Source organism: Cyanistes caeruleus, chromosome 4, assembly GCF_971803275.1.
Source record: "Cyanistes caeruleus chromosome 4, bCyaCae1.hap1.1, whole genome shotgun sequence".
Classification (NCBI taxonomy): Eukaryota; Metazoa; Chordata; class Aves; order Passeriformes; family Paridae; genus Cyanistes; species Cyanistes caeruleus.
Window position 1 is genome coordinate 76,083,007 of NC_141704.1, and position 19,160 is coordinate 76,102,166.

Sequence of the window (19,160 nt, forward strand, 5' to 3'; positions counted from 1 at the left end):
AGCGCTGGCAAGAAAAAAAAAGTCCCCCTTTTCTCTTTTAGCTTTGTCTGTAGCTATCCAGAGTAATATTTTCCATATTACTTTTCTGGTTTCCCTTGGGATGAGTCAGTCAGAGTTCCTCTGGAAAAGATAGTGTGCAAATTCTAGGCTATGGTTTTGCTGAACACTGTACCAAAGCTTGGACACAGGGCTAACTTTGTATAGCAGCTTTAAGCTTGGCATTTCCTTACTTCCGAGTGCCTCCAAGGAACATTATTGTTCATTTAATGTCATTTTTATCACTTTTAAATAAAATTTCTGAGTACAAATGTTCCATAGCACACTGACTCATTGGTTATTTCAGCATCCCAGTCCTACTGGTCAATGACTGTAATGCATGCTTAAACCTGGAAGGCAAATGACATTAAAAGTCGGATAAAGTGGGACTCAGCTTAATCCAAAGGGACGGGGGCCAAGTTCTTGTCCTGCTGCTGTCAGTAGAAATTTTGCCAGATTTCTGGTTTCACCAGAACCACTAAAAAGTCTCCTGGCTTTTGGTTATGAGCAGAAGTTTGAAAGTGAAGCTGAATTTCATTGAGTGAGTGGGCTAAAACCCAATTAGTTAAATGGCAATCAACCATACAACATTTGACTTTTTAAGTACAGAGCAACTTTGCAAACAAGCAGGTGCTGCCAAACCCTGCCACTGCAGGGGAAGTTCTTTATGGAGGGTGACAGGGAGTGCAGGACAGCACCTGCTGGTGTGTGATCCAATAACTTAGGATTCTAATGACTTTGGAGATTCCCTGAGCTTTACTACTGCAGTTAAGTGCATTGTCAAAATCTCTTCCCTAGAATTACAGATGATAGGTTTGGTCATCTAGTCCAACCTCTACATCAAGCAAGACAGGCTAAACATAACATTAGACTTCGGAGTTACATGTGTAGCAGCATCCCTCCCTTTCCTCCTCTGTTCTTAGGGGTAGGTTCTGTTTGGTAAACTATCTAAATTGAAAAGCTTGAAATGCAGAGAGAAGCATGTACGAACATTACAGAACCCACAGCATTTATCTGCACATTTTGCTTTGCAAACAAGTATTTTAGCATTCAGGATTAGATCACTGATCCATGCAGTTTGCCATCGTGCCTCCAGTCACGAGTAATTTCTTTTCCTAACAAAGTGGCTGGTGTATTGCAAAATATTACATCTGACAAATACCTCATTTTCTAATTGACAAAATTTCCTTTGTGTGTATCATATCATCAACCTTTTGGCATTGGATTAAATTGTGCATGACTGTAGTTTATTTCTTACTGATGTTCATACTATGAAGTATAGTATTATTGTTGCTGATAGAAAAGGAAAATTTAAAATAAAATAAAGCAAGCAAGCAAGAGGACTCTATAATCTATTATTTGGAGGCTTGAAAAAGTGAATCTAGCATTGTACTAAGGTAGTCATTCTCTCAGGATTCAAACTGGCCACTGACTCCAGCTGTGCTTTTTTACGTGCTTAACTTTAAACCTTACATTGTAAGTTCAATTAAAGAGGCTTTGAAAGTGTTTCATTTTAAAGGCAGAACCAAGTGGTTTGCAGAATATGGAAGTCATAGTGAAAGCCAGCATGCAAGATCAAGCCAACGATGGGTCCTTCTGCCCATTCCAGATCCACTTGGAGAGGATATAGGAGACTGCTTTTAGCCACAAGTGTAATATCTTGCTATCTGCAATGCTCTCTCCACTGCAGAGGTTCAACCTCCAATTCTGGGGTTGCATGAGAAGGATGATTCCTAAGACTTAGCCAGTGTCACTTAAATGGGCTTGAATTACTGAGGAGTCTTTTTAGTTTGCTCTCACCCCAGGCAGCTCACTGGTGCACTGGGAGAAGGCACTGCTATCTCTAGATAAAAGCTCAACAGACACCCACAGAGCTGCTGTAGACTTTACTGCTTTATTCAGGTTGCTAAAACAAAAAAATTTATTCATGGATCACGACTTATTTTTACATGTTCACTCATTTCTTCACCAAAATGTGGAAACTCATTTTCTGTCTGATTCAGCCTCCAGCCTTCTTGTTCAGAAGAGATCTCCATTGTAAGTACCATCAGACATGGTCAGTGCAACCTTGCAGTTCCTGAGGAGAATGGCACAAGAGGTAGAAGTGGTTTCTCTCTGCTGCTGATTTAAAGGGTTTCAGACAAAGGCAGAAAAATGAGGAGCCCCTTCCTCACTTCTTTCCTTTGTCCCAGTTTCACATCACACAGCTCCAGGCATTTGCTTGAGATGTCTGAGATAGGAACTTAGTCAGGCTGTATTCCTTGTATGGTCAAAGGAGAGGGAGAAATGCTTCCAGAGGGTGATTTGGATCTTAATTTGACTGCACAATGGTCCCTATTGCCTGCCCTGGGAGATTAGACTCTCTTAATACCTAATTTCTCTTTATGATTGAAATTTTTCTGTCTTTATGTATATAGCTTCTCAGGGGTGCATTTGGTCCTCTGATAAAATCCTACCTGCTTGCCCCACACAGCAGACATGGAAACATGATCCCTACTTAAAGTCCTACCAACTCAGTACTCAACCACCCATAGTACCTGCAAAAGTTGTCTTAGCTAAGGACTTTTAGACAGATAATGACAAAACCCAAAAATATATGCTGCAACCACAGGCTCCACCACTGCTCTTTGGAAATTTAAGAAGTGGGAGTCCAAAATTACCACCAGATGGTGCACCTATTTAGCAAGTGACAGAGACATGTTACACAAAAAATGAAAGCCACAGCCTCCAGCAACCCACCAAGTAGCTTCCCCTGCTCTTTACTTTCAGCTGTGATATAAATTGAATGTGTTTGAAACATGGACCTGCTGGTCGTCCTATCCTGTTACATTTAGTATGGAGTATGTTTTCAATCTTTGTGATGGAAGCCTTTCAACTCCCTGGCCAGGGAGATGAGGGAGTGGGAAAGAGTGAAGCAGAACCTATAAAATCATGTGAGGGAAGAAGGGAAGAAAAAGGGATGGACCAGAAGCAGGAAAAATTGATAGTGATGAAGGGCAATGACAGGATCCAAAATCAGAAGTGGCCAGCACTGAACACCTGTGCATTGCTGTTTTAAGTTGAGGCAGTTCTGGCTATCAATGATGGGTACCTGTCAGTGCATTTCTGAAGGATAATTTTGATGTCTATAGTTTGGAAATTTGCTAATGCCACTATCTCAGGGAGAATCAGACAGGATATTTAATTAAGTGCATGGTAAAGGTGGTGAACTTTACCGTCTGGTGGGTTTTATTCTCTGGCTGCTTCTCACTCCTAAGCATTTGAGTCCTCCACACTCAGAAGGATTAGCACAAATCAACAAGCATGTATTTACTGCCATATTTATCACAATGACAAAAGACCATGTGATTCTTTCAACTAGATTTTCTGGATATCAATACATTATCATGTGCAGCACATAAACAGGTACTATTTCCATTCCTTGCTTTAAAGAAAATTCTAAAGTAATAACTAGGTTCCTGGAAATCCTATTTCATGAACATCACAAAACTTAAGCAGAAGAAAATATTGTGTCTCATTCCTTTGCTTAGATGAGTCTTCTGCTTTCTGTTGTTATGGTGTGTTTAAAATGATGCCACAAACAGAATTTAGCATATTGCTAAGAATGATTAATTAGAAAGATTGTTCACCAGTGAAAATGAACTGAAAATTTCCTGAGTGAAAACATTTGAATATTCTTTAACTTGAAAAGTATTCATGCAGAATGGATAAAATAATTTTTCATTCTCTTTATCTAAGCTGAGAGGAAGGCATGACGTTGAAAAGCTCAATACCATTTCCTCCCTAGCCTTTTTCACATACCGGTGTCTCCTAGTTCAATGTAAGAACAATCATTTTATGGTGAAAGTGTGGACCTGGAGATAATGGATTTGTTCTCTGCTCCAAACTGTGCCTTTTCTTGTGACCTTGAGCAAGTCACTTCATACCACACTCTCTGGAAAGTAAAGATGATTAATTTCAGTGAGGAACTGAAATGGCTGGGGACTTACCTCCACTTAAACTTTTGGGATGTATCCTTAAACAAAACTGGTTGCTGTTAAAGTCTTCTTACTCAAAGAGGAAAGAAAAAGGAAAAGAAAGAAATGTCGTGGAGGAATCTGGTCTCCCAAAAAAGTGAGTCCAGGCCTGAAAAAAAACATAGTGAAAAATCTCAGTAGAAGAGGCCTAGTAGGATTATTAGCTTGGTTTGCAGAAGAGGGAAGTTTGTAAACCTTAGGTAATTGTCCAGTCAAATTTCACAACGTGAAAATACTGATTTTTGGTATTTATATATAACATAAAAGGGAGAGAATAAAGCCCACAGGGAGAGTAAATTCAGGTTACTTATTGATTGTGCGCTGTGGTTCTCTGTGTAAATCTTCCCATCTGAGTTCCCTCTTTTTCTACTACTGGAGCACTGTGATATCCTGACACCAGAGATGGGGCATTAACACTTTTTCCCTTTTTCCCTTTCACTTTCTCCTTGCTGTCTCCTGTTTTTGTTCACTTCAGCAGTTCAGTAATGGTGAAACCAAGTTCCCTCCCCTTTTGTTTGCTTTTCCCTTGTCCACTGATCAACCATGTTGATTATTACACTGTAGTATTAACTATAACATAAACAGAAGCTCTGAGCAGGAGATTTAGCTAGGTTTTCCCTGCCCTCTTATGCAACTGAAGCAGCACTCCCTTCTTGTTTGTTTTCAGGGATTAGTGGCAATATTCCACATACTGCTAACATAATGAAGCATAGCCTTCTCTCAGAAAATGCAATACATTGTTTTTTGAGAGACCCTAGACTACTGTGCTGGAAGGGATGGGCATAGAAAGTTTGAAAAGGTGGCAGCCTACCCTCAGAACTGAGTGGCAGGAAGATTGTTGGTGGGGTTTTGCACATCATGAAAGCATTTTCATGAATACTGTCTTCTTCAAGTTGGATTCGAAGTGTCTGCATGGAATATCTCATACAGCAGCATGTGCATGCTGTTAGTTTGTGTTAACCAGAAGAACATGACATCATGTGATAGACAAAAACACTACTTGGTACCATATAGCCTGATCCAAAACTTTTCACGTGAAACATTTGATTTGGTTTGGTTTGAAGACATTTGCCTTTCTAACTGCTCTGTTTTAATTAGAGCTCAACCTGAACCACAAACGATAGATTTGAACTTTCCCAGAGTTCAGCGGTGTTCAGATCTGGCTTTTGGTTTGGCCCATCATAAAGACAGGGGTCATCTCCAAAGTTCAGATCTGGAAATGAGCTGCTGGAAAGTGGGGGGCTGGAAAGATTATCTAGTGAGACCCATATCTTGCTTTAATGGGGGATTTGCAGCAGAGACACTTGCTAGTGGCTTTTAGAAACAGTTTTACATAAGCAGCATCTCAAAGATTGGTATTAATATCAAATTATCTATTGAAATTCTCATGTACAGCAGAAAGGGCCATGTTCCTCCTTTCCTGGTCATAAAGCCTGGATCCTGGTCTGAAGCTGGTGTACCTTGAAAACCTAGAAATTTTTCTTCTTGTCTTTGTTTAAGACTCATAATTCCTTTATAGGGTATAGTGCTTAAAAACAGTTGACTATGGGCTAGAAATTTGTTCTTTTTATTCTTATAAAATTAAGTTTTTTTAGCAGGTAACTTACAGAGTTGTTATTACATCTGCCATTTGTCAATCTCTTGCAGGTTTGGATCACCATTTTAGGGTGAGCTCTCTCAATCCGTGGCAAGACACAAGCTTAACACAATACAAATAATAAATAGCAACCGCTTGTCTGCTAGATTAGATAACCTTACCCAGTGGGGTTAGCTGGACAGGCTCAGATTCAGTATTTCTCATGAGTCCTGAGAAGATTCAGATAACCCTTCCTTGTTTATGTGAATCTTGTCAATTCCCAACTCTTGTCAGAACCAGAAACTCCAGAGCTGAAAAAAACCAGACTTTGCTCTTGTGATGCTTCCAAATTCATTTTGCAAACCAGAGAGGTTTGGATCAGAATCTAGACTTTGTGTATTTATCCAAACTTCTTTGAGCTCTTTACTCTTTTAAATCTCTTTCATATGTGTGATTTGTGCTGTGTCTTACTCCCTGGGGTTACAAAAGTGACTACCAGGCAAGGACCTTTTAAACTACAAGAAGGGTGGACATCATTACTTGACCCTGTCTCTTCTCCCAGCAAGATGTACAGGCAAGTCAGCTGTATCAGAAAGGTGAATGCAGCCACACAAGCAGTGTAAAAGAACATTTGGAAAATATTTAAGCACATTTGGAAGCAAATCTCGACCCAGCCTTTCCACCAGAACTTTCTCATTTGCTTTCCACAGCCTCTGAGCTTGGGGAGAGGACTGCAGTGACTTGCAGGGTTACTGCCCAGCCCATCTGCTGCAGCCCACGAGTTGTGACCTCTGAGCAGAATTAGCAGAGCACAGACACATGCCAGGGGTCTGCCAGCCCAGCCCCTCTGCTGCAGCCACCAGGGAAGGGCTGGGTGGGATGGGCTAAAGCCAGCGAGGCACATCTGCTGCCATGAGAGACATCCAGAGAGTGAGAACATCCTAAACAGCCACATAAGACTCGCTGTTGTCTCCCCTCCCAAACTCTGCCTTGCCAAGAATACACCAAACACATGGAAGCACCCACACCTAGAGGATGGGTCACCTGTGACAGTGCAAGTGACTTCCTTGTGGAATTTGACTTACTGAGTTGGTCCTCTAAGGTATCCTGCCAGGCATAAGAAACCGTGCCAGAAATTTTATGTGAGCTACAGATTAGTAGGACAACCTTCATATAGAATTATTCTCCAGGAGACAATCCAACAGCAATTTCTAGGAGATGCAGCAGGAACCTCTCTGCTGTGTTCCTGTGCAGAATTTTTACAGAAGACAGCATTCTGGTATACTATTTGACACAAATTATTTTTCCTTCTTTTGGTCAAATATTTATATTTATGCACTGTTTTGTCTATGCTTATGCACTTTTTAAGAAGAAGGCCACCTTGAAGAGCAGAGTCACCAGAAAAGAAAGCATAACAATCTCTGTGCCTAGAAAGTGCTGTCCTAGGCGTACAGGAACTGTTTCTCCATGACCAGAAGCCTGAAATGGTTTTCAGAGCTCTCAGTCTGGCTGTCACCCTTTCTCAGTTTGGACAGTATGTCCTCCATATTCAGTGCTCTTACCATGAAATGTTGTGTAGAGCAAGGTATTTCTAGAGGTCATTAATTCATAGTTATTTGACATAATGCTCATCTTGTGTTGCTGTTGCAGTCAAAACTAAAATATCAGTGGTTATTCTATTTCATTATATTTGTCTATGTTTAGATTGGAAGTCTGAAAGATAATTAAAATATATATATATATATATATATTTATTAGACCCTTCCTAGGTCACATAGATACCTAGTGTATGTGATTCAGTTTAATAAAAGATAACTACTGTTCTTCATAAATCTTACTTTAGAAATCTCATGACTAAGTAGAATTAGAACTTTATATAAACTCATCCTTATTCTGTACTTGATAGAACCAAGTTAAATGATGCTGAAAAACACAACCCTAGAAAAACACATTAGAAGAAGTGGTATTATGTTCAGAATAATGTATTTTTTCTAATCAGTGAAACCAACGAAGTCATCTCCTGGCTTTTCATGTGAAGAAATCTTTTTTCCCCAGTCAGAATATTTTAAGGGTGGGCTCTCCTTTTCTAAAACCACCATGTCCCCCCAGCAATTACACTCAGATGATTGCTGCCAGTATAGTTGGAAAGACTTATTGTGCAGGGAAATCTGGCTTAACTCTGATGGGATAAATTTAGACTTGACCTTTCTTTGCATTTTCTACCGTCAGTTTCGGGGCTTCCCCATGCAGCTTGATACCTTCTGGGAGCCTTGTTTTTTGGTTTCTAATTCTCTCAGTGTTTGGTGAGGCTGGATTTTTGTGCCAGCCACATGAAAAATTCTATGTGTAAGAACATCTAAAAGACAGGCTTTTAGAGCCAACACCCTGTTGCAGATTTAGCTCTAGGTGATTAGCTCTTTCCCTGTAGATGTAAATTATTTTGTATCCCATACACATTAGGACCTAGTCTGAAAGTAGTATCTCATACTTGCTAAATGTTCTGGGCTACACTTGCTCTGTATGTGTTTCCAAAAGGACGTTAGGATGTTTCTAGATTTATGTGTTTGTTTCTATCTATCTATCTATCTATCTATCTATCTATCTATCTATCTATCTATCTATCTATCTATCTACCTACCTACCTACCTACCTATCTACCTACCTACCTACCTACCTACCTATCTACCTACCTATCTACCTATCTACCTATCTATTATAATCTATCTATCTATCTATCTATCTATCTATCTATCTATAACTTTTGTGTGGGCTAACATAATTAATGAGTACAAGAAAAAAGTCTATGCTGACAAATAAGATCCAGCTTGAAGCTGCACTTATCCCTCTAGGAGTCAAGAAATATTGTCAATTCCAAACAGGGATGTGAAATCACTTGGTATGTCTCTGAAACGGAATGAATAAAACCTCAGCAATTCTTCTGGGAAGACACATTAGTTATTTTTCAGTCAGTTATTTTTTCCAAATTAAAAGTAAAGGAAGGATATGGATTGATGTTAGGCAGGTATGGCATGTGAGGATGTGTGAATGTAAGGAGTGGACTCCAACAGCCACCTCCTTCTCTGGCAGGCACTGGGATGCTGAACATTGCTGTGTCAGATCCCTCTGTGTCTCTGGCAGTAGATGTCCAGTTCAATACTGTATTGAACAGTGGACGAGCACAGCAGAGGATTCCCAGTCCCAGGACAGCTACTCCTCTCTGAGAGGGCTCCTGTCCCACCGTGCATCTCCATGGATATTCTCCCTGGCTTGAATTTGTGTTTCAGTTGTTGCTTGAGAAGACTGCAACTGAATTACTCCATTATCTCCTCATCAAAAGAATCCAACAAGAGGGCAGCTTGTCCTTTTGCAGGTCCTTCTGTCCTCTGGATACATACCTTAACCTCCCTGTGCCCCTGTGAAGGAGAGTTAATGATATCTCTCTTCTCTTGCCCTCTACAGTTGAAAGATGTGTCTCCTTAAGACAAGGACTACCTCTCGCAGAAACAGATTTCTGTCTAACACAAATTTCATTCAAGTATCACTCAGATATTTGTAATTCAATAATTCTGGAAAAGTGATACTGGCCCATTCATAGGCTCTGTACAGAACATTTAGGTAATATTCATTATTTGACTAAACCACCTCAGGAAGCAAGACCAGAAACTTCATCTGCAGAATAAACAGAAACCCATCCACAGACACTCTGGCATGCTCAGGTATAGGAGCTTGGTGCTTACAACAACCCATAATTCAGTGGACCCTTTACAATGTGTTGTATTTAACATGCTCCCACAACAGAGGACAGCTATACACAGTGATTTACAAAAGAATAGAGACATGACCACTGCCCTTGGGGATTTGTTATCTGGGTTAGAAATGACATAATAGAGCAAGAGATGACTTAATGCAAATGGCAGTGCAGATTTATTTTTATAGAGGTGCTCTTCAACACAGTACAATTATGTCAGACCACTGAGATGATTTAAGTTAATTAAAATACTGCCCTGGAAAAAAATCTACTGAGAAGGTCTGATTCTGCATGGTAGTGGATTTTTAATGTTCATGAGTATAATAGAAGGAATGACAGAGTATTTGTGAAATGGGGTTCATATCAAAGTCAAATACAGTCACAAAATCACAGAATAACTTGGATTGGTAGGGTCCTACCTAGAGTGAATCCATTCTGAACTGATTCACTCATGGAATGCTCAAGCCTCTAAAATCTATGCACATGAAAATCTCAGTGGTTATGGTAGCCACCCGCTCTGCTTTCATATTTCATTAAGCAGAGCATGAAGTTGACTTGAAAGCAATTGTACTTTAAAAATGTCCTCTGTTTTCTTCTCAGGTTCAGAGTGGAGGTTTCTTTTTTGCTTGTTTTTTCTTCTGGTTTTTTGTTATGTGGCAAGCATATTTTCTACTTCTTAAATCCGAGTGGACAATGTTTCCCTTGCTGAGCACCACACAGGTACCTCAGAAACCTTTAACAGGCCATATTACCAGTGCAAGGATACTCTCAAGAGCAAACCTAAAATAAAGATAAAAATATGTGCCCACATAGTTAGAGATTTCCTTCCCTTTTTCTCCTAAATATTTGACTTATTTTTCTCTGTGAAATGCCCTTTAAAAGAGCAACTGTAATGCATTATCAAATCCTACCTAAGAACTTTGGTTAACAGGTTGAGACAGTAGAATAGAATAGAATAGAATAGAATAGAATAGAATAGAATAGAATAGAATAGAATAGAATAGAATAGAATAGAAAACACATCTGGTTCCTTACAGATGGATTTAATTTAAGGACATTGGTATACTTTAGAACACATTTTCTCTGGGATGCCTTCAGGATTCCATACTTTCTGGCAAGGGGTGCAAAGAACTTTTTTGAACCTCAGCACACTGCAAGATGTCTCCAGCTGAGCTTTCACATACTATGACATACCCAACCTCTTGTCACTGTTGAAAAGAAAAGGCACCAAACATTCAGCAGGGAATCATTGAGTGCCCCAGTGGGACATCAGCAGGTCCAGCAGAGAACACAAGCAGGAGACAATCTCTCTGCTCCAGCTCTTGCTTCCCACATGCTACTTTGATAGTATTAGCAGCAGCATTGTGAAAACACAGCCGTCTGTGACACACACAGGCTCCTCTCAAAGGCACAGTGCATCTGGGAACTACCCCCTTGTGATCCTCAAGCCATGCTCTTGTGCACTCTTTAAATGTGTGCTCAGCACAGTATTCTGATTTGACAAAAACAAGCAGTGGTGCTTTGGGATCAAAACTCAATTTCACCATTTTCTGTAAGAATGGGATACAGTTTGCTTCTTAGGGCTGAGCTGGTTAGAAATATTTTTTATGGCAAATCTAGTTTTACAGCAGAGAACCCAAAACTTTCATATTTCTCTGGGCACTGCTAAACATCCTTTCAAAGATTACAGCAAACTCACTAACCTCACAGAAACTGTCCCAGAAAACTTCACCAAGGGACATGTTGCCAAAAGACAATCAAAAACACAACAGAATTATGCTCACTGGAGCAGAAATGCTGACTATTGTTTAAGGTTGCCAGGACTTAACTGAATAAATTAGGGGGTAAATTAAGTATAAAATCCCTCTAAATCCTTGGAAGACTCATTACAGAAATCACTGTGGAAAGTAACACCAAGCGTTTAGAAAATAACCATGACATTCAAAAAATGTTTGAAAAAATGTGAAAAGGAAAGGCAGAGTAAGTATATCTTTTTAATAGACATGCTTCCAAAAGTATATACCAAGTGACAACAAGAAGCTACAGTAAGTCTAGTGTGAAATAATTCTCGCTCATGTACAGCCCATTCTAAAAGAAGATTTGACAAACCCACATGAGCAACAGAAATCAATCCAGTTGACAGAGCAATTCTGAACTGATGTCCAAGATCCTGGCACCTCCAGTGATAAAAAGCTAGTGGGAGCCTGAAGATGAAAAATGCTGAATAAGAGAAGAATCTGTAAATAAACCATTATGTCATATCACTACACATACTTAACTTTGAGATCTGCGATTTTCTCTGTCCTGGCCACGTGTAATTGAAAATAGACACCACAGACAGCCTAGGAAGAAGCTGCTGTAATCACTCCTGCTCTAGGTCTAGTTCAGCTAAATAGACCTATATGGATGAAAAAAAAATGAAACAAGACTCTTTTAATTAGACTGCAGTAGAAAATAAGGGGTTTAAGGAGGAAAAATGAAATGAATGAATATTGTAAAGAGAACATTACTGAACATGACCATCAACAGGCTCCATCAGACTTGACCAGAAAGTCCTGCCAGTAAGATATTCAGCCTGTACATTGTTCATTGTTCAGGAGCTCTTCTGAGCATAGGTGCTACAAAGGATCCTTACAACCATGGATGGCTATATTTACCTTTTTTTGACAGAAGGCTACACAGAAATCAAAGAGTTAGCAGTATTTGTCAATGAGTGGATGTAGAACAAAGGCTGATCCACTACCCAGTGAAGTGGACCCCTGAGGAGAGTGCAAACCAAGGATAGTATCAAGGAAGCCAAGCACTTCTTGTCTCAGACTTCACTGAACAGGTGAATGGTGAGCAGATGGCTGTAAACTAATACCATCAACAGAGGAACACCCTCTGAGCATTAGAGATCAGTATTTGTCTGATTGTTTTCCATTCAGCTGTCCCTCATCTCAGGACATTTAATGGAGTCAGTGTATAGCTGTTGTCGGTTGTCTTTACAGCCACTAGTGCTGAAAACCAGCAGAGAACTCTAATTAAGATTGAAATGGCAAATGTATTGCCTTTGCCTAAAAAAAATAAATGATAAAAAAAAAAATAGGAAGGAATTTAGGAATTGTAGGACCAGTCAGCTTAACTTCAGTAAATGAAAAAATATGGGAACAACCCCCCATTTGTAAGCTCATAACTAAGAATAAGGACATGAGTAAGAATTAACTAGGATCTGACAAGAGCAAATCACATCAAACCAATCTAATTTCCTTCTTTGGCCACCCAGGGCCTCAGAGACAGAGCAGAAGCAGTTGATGCCATATATCTTGGCCTTAAAGGGAGCTTTTGACACGGCTTTATATGACATTCTCATAAGAAAAATGAGAACACATCACATGGGTACAGAGCATCTGGAAATTGTACTTGGAGGGTAGTTATCAAAATGGAAAGGTGTGCTGACTTCTTGTGATCTGTGCTGGAGCTGGTACCAGCCAGCATTATACTCTTGACCAAGAGAGCAAGCTGTGCACATGGCATTTGTGATTATAACATGTTAGGAAGGACTACAAGGAAGCTGGAGGAAGTTGGGGTCAAAATTGAACATGATCATGGATAAGTGATCCAGAAAAAAGATTTAAAGCAAAGAAAGAGGAGGAAAATCCAAAAGGCAAAGCTCTGTACGTGGGAATGATCATCTGTACAAATGCAAGATGGGAAACATCTGGTGTGAGAGCAGCTGCGCAGAAGACGGCTGCAAATTGCTAAGAGTCAAAAGTGTCCTGCTGCTGTGAAATAAGGAATGCTGGCACAAATAAACAGGACTGCAGCATACAAGGCATATGAAGAGCTCCTTCTGCTCTGAACCCAAGGAGGCAAGACCTCAGCTGGAGTACCATGTCACATCTCCAGCACCGCAGCACCAAAAAGCCAGCTGGGAGAGCAGGGACAAGGAGAAGAGCTTTTGGGGGTGCTGGCCAAGAACTGATGATGCTACACATCTGGGAAGGGGTGGAAGTGTTAACATATTTCAAGGTTGCTGCTAGAAGGAGGGAATAACCTGCTTGTGGCAGCTCTAGAGAAAGAAACAGTGGATTTGCACTCAGAAAAACAGTTTCAGGTTAATATTAGTGAAATACATACCAGTAAGGGTCCTGAGGTACTGGACTAGACCCTGGAACCTCCTCTACTGAAGAGCCTTAATAACAGGAAGAATAAAAGCTGTTGTGAGAAAGATCTGTCTTATTAGCCTATGTCAGGGTTGAGAGAGTAGAGACTCTCCTGAGTTTCCTGATCTTTTGCCTTACCTTTTCTGCCTGTACAAAGTGTTTTCAGTGGCCTTCAGTTCTGACATGTAGCACTGGGTACATACAGTAAGTGAGACAGAGAAATTAAATTAAATTAAATTAGTCCCTGCTTTTATAAACCAAGAAGCTCAAAGTTAATTACACTGAAAATGCAAATAAAGGATCTGCTCCAGACAGTGAGAAAACTCCCTCTGACTTGTATTGCCCTTGGATCAAACACAAAAAGAAGAGCCTGCATTGTTTTCCTTCAAAACTGTTAATATGTATGTTGAATAAAATACAGAATTTCAAAGGAAATAAACTTGTCTGTAAAAATCTTCATCCAACACTATTTAGGGTGCTGTTGTCTGAGTTTTAGTTTACTCATCTAGAGTATCTATTGTCTTTTGCCATAAAAAATGACTCAATCTGTCATCAGCTTACCAGACTTGTTGAAAAGGGTAGGTTTGTCAAAAAAAATTTAGTTCTTCTGTGGTTTATTTCTTTTTCCCATTGACCTATGTTGAATTGTGTCATATAATCAATCTGGTGTCTTGTGTAAGTGCATGAAGAATTTGTTTTGTTTAACAACAGCGTGTAGTACTTTTTTCTATCATTGCTGATGCAAGATCTAGGAAATTACTGGCCAAACACTGTATGTTCTACAATTTAATATTTCAAGTTAAATTACAGTTCTAAGAGCTGACATTCAGTGGCAGCCTTATTCATCTAGCTGCTGACATGAGTCATTTCAGGATGATGTGTGCAACAGCAGAATTCTCATCTAGTTACTCCAACAAATGTCTTTCAAATAGCTATGGGACAGTTAAATCTTTAACCCTGTGCTCACAGTTGCAAAATTGAATATGTATTTAGCCTGTGTGATTCTCAGCTCATTGTGGCTCCAGGCTGAAAATACTCTGATGAATCTGTGCACATTTGAGTCTGGTAAACTACAGCAATTGTGGAACTTGTAAGAATTTCCACATCAAACCATACTAAGTTTAGTGCTCAGTTAGAAGTGTAAAACTTAGTCAGAAATTACATCTAAATGAGGGGTAAAATATAGGCTCCTCCATGACTCCAATGACAGATAAAAGCTCCTCTCTGCCTATCTGCCAGAAGACACACACTAAGGAATCAGTGGTCCAATATCTGTCTGTGTGAGCAGCAGCTGCCTGCATTGCTGGTCATTAGAGCACTTTTAAAGTACAGCCCTCTGTTAGAATGCAAATGAACTCAAGAAAATGACAGTAACTCAGACTGGCAAACCACAGACTACTTTGATGGCCTGGCAGATTGTTAGAAGTGGCCTTGAGCACCTTCACCATAGAAAAAAAGCTTAGTTTTAATTAATACTGGCAGTCATCTCCTTTTGGAGTTATTAGATCAGACAGTTATCAGATCAGATGGTTATTAGTTCATGTTCCTCATGAAAATATCCCTTCTATGTTTTGGGAATAAAGTCAGAAGTGTCATCTTTGACATCAAAGCAGGCATTTCTAACAGAGAAATGGATGAATCCAAGGGATGCAATAAAAGCCAAAGCAGTGTCTTTTTCACCAAAATAAAAATCTCAACAGAATTAATCTTGTCTATGTGACAGAAAAATTTATAAGTCAGTCAAGAATTTTTCTTCTGAGACTGAGAAACAGAGTGTATATTGTGCCAGAAAGCTAGATAATCAGGATATTCACTGAAAAAGAAAAATCTAGCCCCCAGCTAGGGTCAAATCCCAAATCTGCTGCTACTTATGTCTTCATTTCATGAACATTTCTGGAAAGATTTGTCTTCTTTTTGTTTCAGACCAAGAATATTTTTGAAATCTCAGAAAATTCCGTAAAATGAGATTATTGTTCTCCATTAAGGTGTCACAGCAATCATTACTTAAATATTTTTAGCTGCCTAACAAAGACTTGCTTAGAACTGATTCCAAGTGATGACATGCTAATGGAAAGCTTTGTGTACAGCAGAGATTATTTGAGCACAGAGGTTCCCCTCCCTCCCCCATCAGCAGTTTCTTATAGACTCCACTGATCCTGGGACCTTAGCGAACTCTTCACGAACACAAGTTTTAGAGCATCCTCTAGTTAAAAATTACTAATCCACCAAAACCTTAATTCTTAGCAGGACAACTTAACTTGCTAATTTCTGAGGTCTTCTTATTTTAGAGCTGCATCAAAACAGGAGAGTAATCTCTTAAGAGAGTCAGTGTGGTTTCCATTTGATCATATCCCATGACACTGCTATAGCTCTCAAATGGATAAAGGAAAGATATTTTCCTTTACTGTTGATGGTAGTCAGGGGTATAATGTGAATGAGGGACAGAGAAAGGAAGATAAAACCAGGATTTTCTTTCATTTTATAAAATTGATCAAGGGGAGGAATGTGTGAAAATTTACAAACAAGTCATACACACATAAGAAAATGTCCCATAAGAAAATGTCTTACCATATACTCTGGAGACATGGGGAATATATTGAGCATAAACACAAAATATGAGCAACTGTCACTAAATCTCTGAGTAAATCTACTGAACTGTAGGTTACAGCTGCTATTTTCCCTCACAGGAATGATCACAGGAATTTCTTCTTGTTAATAAGCCCTTCTACATGTACTTCAAAGGTATCTCACCAAGAATGTCCCTGGGTCTGATTTTGCATTGTTGCTTACTCTCACCCTGAAGAAAAGCAAACTATCTATATACATAGCTTCTATTACAGCTCATACTTCCGATATTTCAATTTATAGATTAGAAATAGGATTTTTTAAAAAGAAGAAAGAAATCCTACAAGTCAACAGAACACATTTTAAAGCAAGAGTCCCAGATTAGAATTCAGCTGGCAAGCGGAGAGGAGTGAATATCAACATGTGAAGATCACACTAGGAACTAGAACAGTGGTTCCATGACTGCTTTGGATTGCTATCAACCCTCAGAATTTCTTACGGACCACCAGGCATCGTTATCATCAAACTTTTAATTGAAAACACTATTTAAAATAGTGTTTAATATGGCTCTGTGGATTAGCTGTGAACCCTTTACTGTGGCCTCCTGGACCACCAGTGTTCTGCGGACCATGGTTTGGGAAGCACTGAACCAGACTGCACACATTGTACACCCCAAAAAAACACCCTGTGTCTGAAAGCAGAGGCAGTCCTGCAACCACACCTCCTATTCAAATAATGCACATCTCAGTTCAACCTTCTTGGTAGCTGAAGAACACAGAACCCTTTTGTTTTTCCACTACCCCAAGCTTCTTTTTTTATTGCTTTGGAGAAACAAGTAAATAGTGCCAAACCTCAGTTTCTGATTGTTTCTTGTAGGATCTTCCTCACATCTGGCAATGATGTAATTTTTCAGGAAGTTACCTATGAAAATAAGAAATATAAATCCCCCTATAATGTGAAGTTATGATTCCAGAATAGTTATGAGATCTATGAATCCAAAAATTAAAAAATTAAAACTAGCTTCTAAGTAGGTTTTTTTTCCCTCCTCTGGAAAATTTGTTCCTTTTTTCCCTTCCCACATCCACTGATGATGCTAAAGCTCTATGTGTTAAAAGCATTTCAGTAACTTTCTGCACATTCTTTACAATCATTCTTTGGCTGCTGCACTACAGGATTGTCTGTTTATTACCAGAGAAACATATAGAGAAAAGCACTGAGAAGGGAATTTGTGGGGAAAGTGTTTTAAATAAGAACAACAAAACACCATGATCCAGCCCTATGTGAAGTCAGTGACAGTGTGGTCTCACATGAGAGCAGGGATGGGCTGTAGCTTCCCCTCCCATCAATCTGCCCCCTTGCACCTCACAGGCACCTCAGCGAACAAGTACAGAAAGGTGCCTCATTCACCTCTCCTCATATACTCATTATCAACAGCTGTTATATGGAATTAGAATCAGGAACCTTTGCAAGTAGCAGCATCACAGAAAATAAAAACAACTTCCTTTTCTAAAACAACTTTTTTTTTTTTTTAAAAAAAATTAAGTCTGTGCTTCCATGACAGTATCTCACCTATTTTGGAGAGAAAACTGTGCTGTCACAGCACTTCTATGCCCTTTGTGTGCTCAATAGCCATGGTAAGGCAGAGGTTTGGGTCAGAGTGGGAGTGAAAAAGGGTCACTTCAGCAAAACTAATGCACAGAAGTCTGCAAGGGAAAGGGGTAACCTGTACCTTGAAAGAAAATGAAACCTACCCAGTTCTTGTCTCTATAGGCCTCACTTACTGTCCTTTACACTCAGCATCACTAATGGATGCTACTGGAGCATTTATAAAGTTACATTAATAATCAGCCCCATTTGTATCCTAGGGTTTTTTTGGTTGTTTTTGTCTGAACAATTATCTTTTCCCATGCAGTGCCAATGCTTAGAGGTAGCTATTAACTCACTTTTTATTCATCTGAAACAGATAAAGTTCAGCTTGCAAACCTGACTAGACAGTGTGAAAACAAATCTTGTGGCCTCACCTCACCACTGTCCAGATTCATTGCCAAGTTCCCCTGTGGTGAAGGGGTTTAAGTGGACTATCACAGGGCTGCATACCTGGGGTAATTTGCCCTAGCAGAGCCAAGAATTTGAAATACGTGTGGAATTCTGTAAGATGAGAAATCCACACTGAGGAGTACCAGGCCCTCCTCACTTTGCTGCCTGACCCCCTTGCTGTAGATAATGTGTGTACTTTCTTTAGTGAGTACGTGCTGCCTTTCTGCCAACCCATCAGCTTTTGGCTTCTCTCCACAGGAAGCAGGGAAGCCGCGTTCACCTATGCCATTACTGCTGCCGGGGTTGCACACGCTGTCACGGCCGCCTGCAGCCAGGGCAACCTCAGCAATTGTGGCTGTGACCGAGAGAAACAGGGCTACTACAACGAGGAGGAGGGCTGGAAGTGGGGAGGATGCTCTGCGGATATCAGATACGGCATTGAGTTCTCCCGGAGGTTTGTTGATGCCCGAGAAATCAAAAAGAATGCACGGAGGCTGATGAACTTGCACAACAATGAGGCTGGAAGAAAGGTATTCCAGAAAGGACAAGGGATGGGGACGTGTGTGCTGGAGGATGGGGGGAGGCTGGCTTGGTGGCAGGAGGCATTCCCTGAGAACTTACCCCTCTCTCTGATGTTATCCTGCACCCACATGAACTCACCAAATGGCATTTATTGTTCACTTCTATTTTTTATTATATTTTTTTATTCAGAGCTAGCCATGTATTATAGGTACTCCTGCAAAAATTTCTGCACCCACATGAACTCACCAAATGGCATTTATTGTTCACTTCTATTTTTTATTATATTTTTTTATTCAGAGCTAGCCATGTATTATAGGTACTCCTGCAAAAATTTCTGCTTCCTAAGCCTTCTTTCCAGCCCCTCCCGATAACAGGGAGGACCTGGCTGGATCTGTTTGGCATAAGGATAAATCACTGCTTTTCATCCAATTTGCAAAAACCTAGCAAGGGGTGTCAGGGCTTGTGATGGGACAGAACTGAGTTGTCTGCATTGCTCAGCTTCCAGTGCACTTCCA

The 19,160-nt window shown here is 39.9% G+C and overlaps 1 protein-coding gene and 1 long non-coding RNA gene across 7 annotated transcripts in view; one reads left to right on the forward strand and one right to left on the reverse strand.

Annotated features, from left to right (window-relative positions):
* WNT7B (Wnt family member 7B) overlaps positions 1-19,160 on the forward strand; it is a 114,076-nt gene that overhangs the window by 80,013 nt on the left and 14,903 nt on the right. For all 5 annotated transcript variants that reach the window (XM_086885929.1, XM_086885928.1, XM_023919080.2 and 2 more), the window contains one exon: positions 18,382-18,653. In XM_086885929.1, coding sequence (XP_086742055.1) covers positions 18,382-18,653 — 272 coding nt within the window. The remainder of the gene's footprint in view (positions 1-18,381; positions 18,654-19,160) is intronic.
* Positions 1,927-11,553, reverse strand: LOC111923342 (uncharacterized). Of its 2 annotated transcripts, none has more exons than XR_002861031.2 (4): positions 10,576-11,553; positions 5,811-5,939; positions 4,026-4,161; positions 1,927-2,113 (listed from the first exon to the last, which is right to left on the reverse strand). It is a non-coding gene; the product is annotated as an uncharacterized LOC111923342 (long non-coding RNA). The 2 variants fall into 2 exon arrangements; XR_002861030.2 differs by having other exon boundaries at positions 10,571-11,552.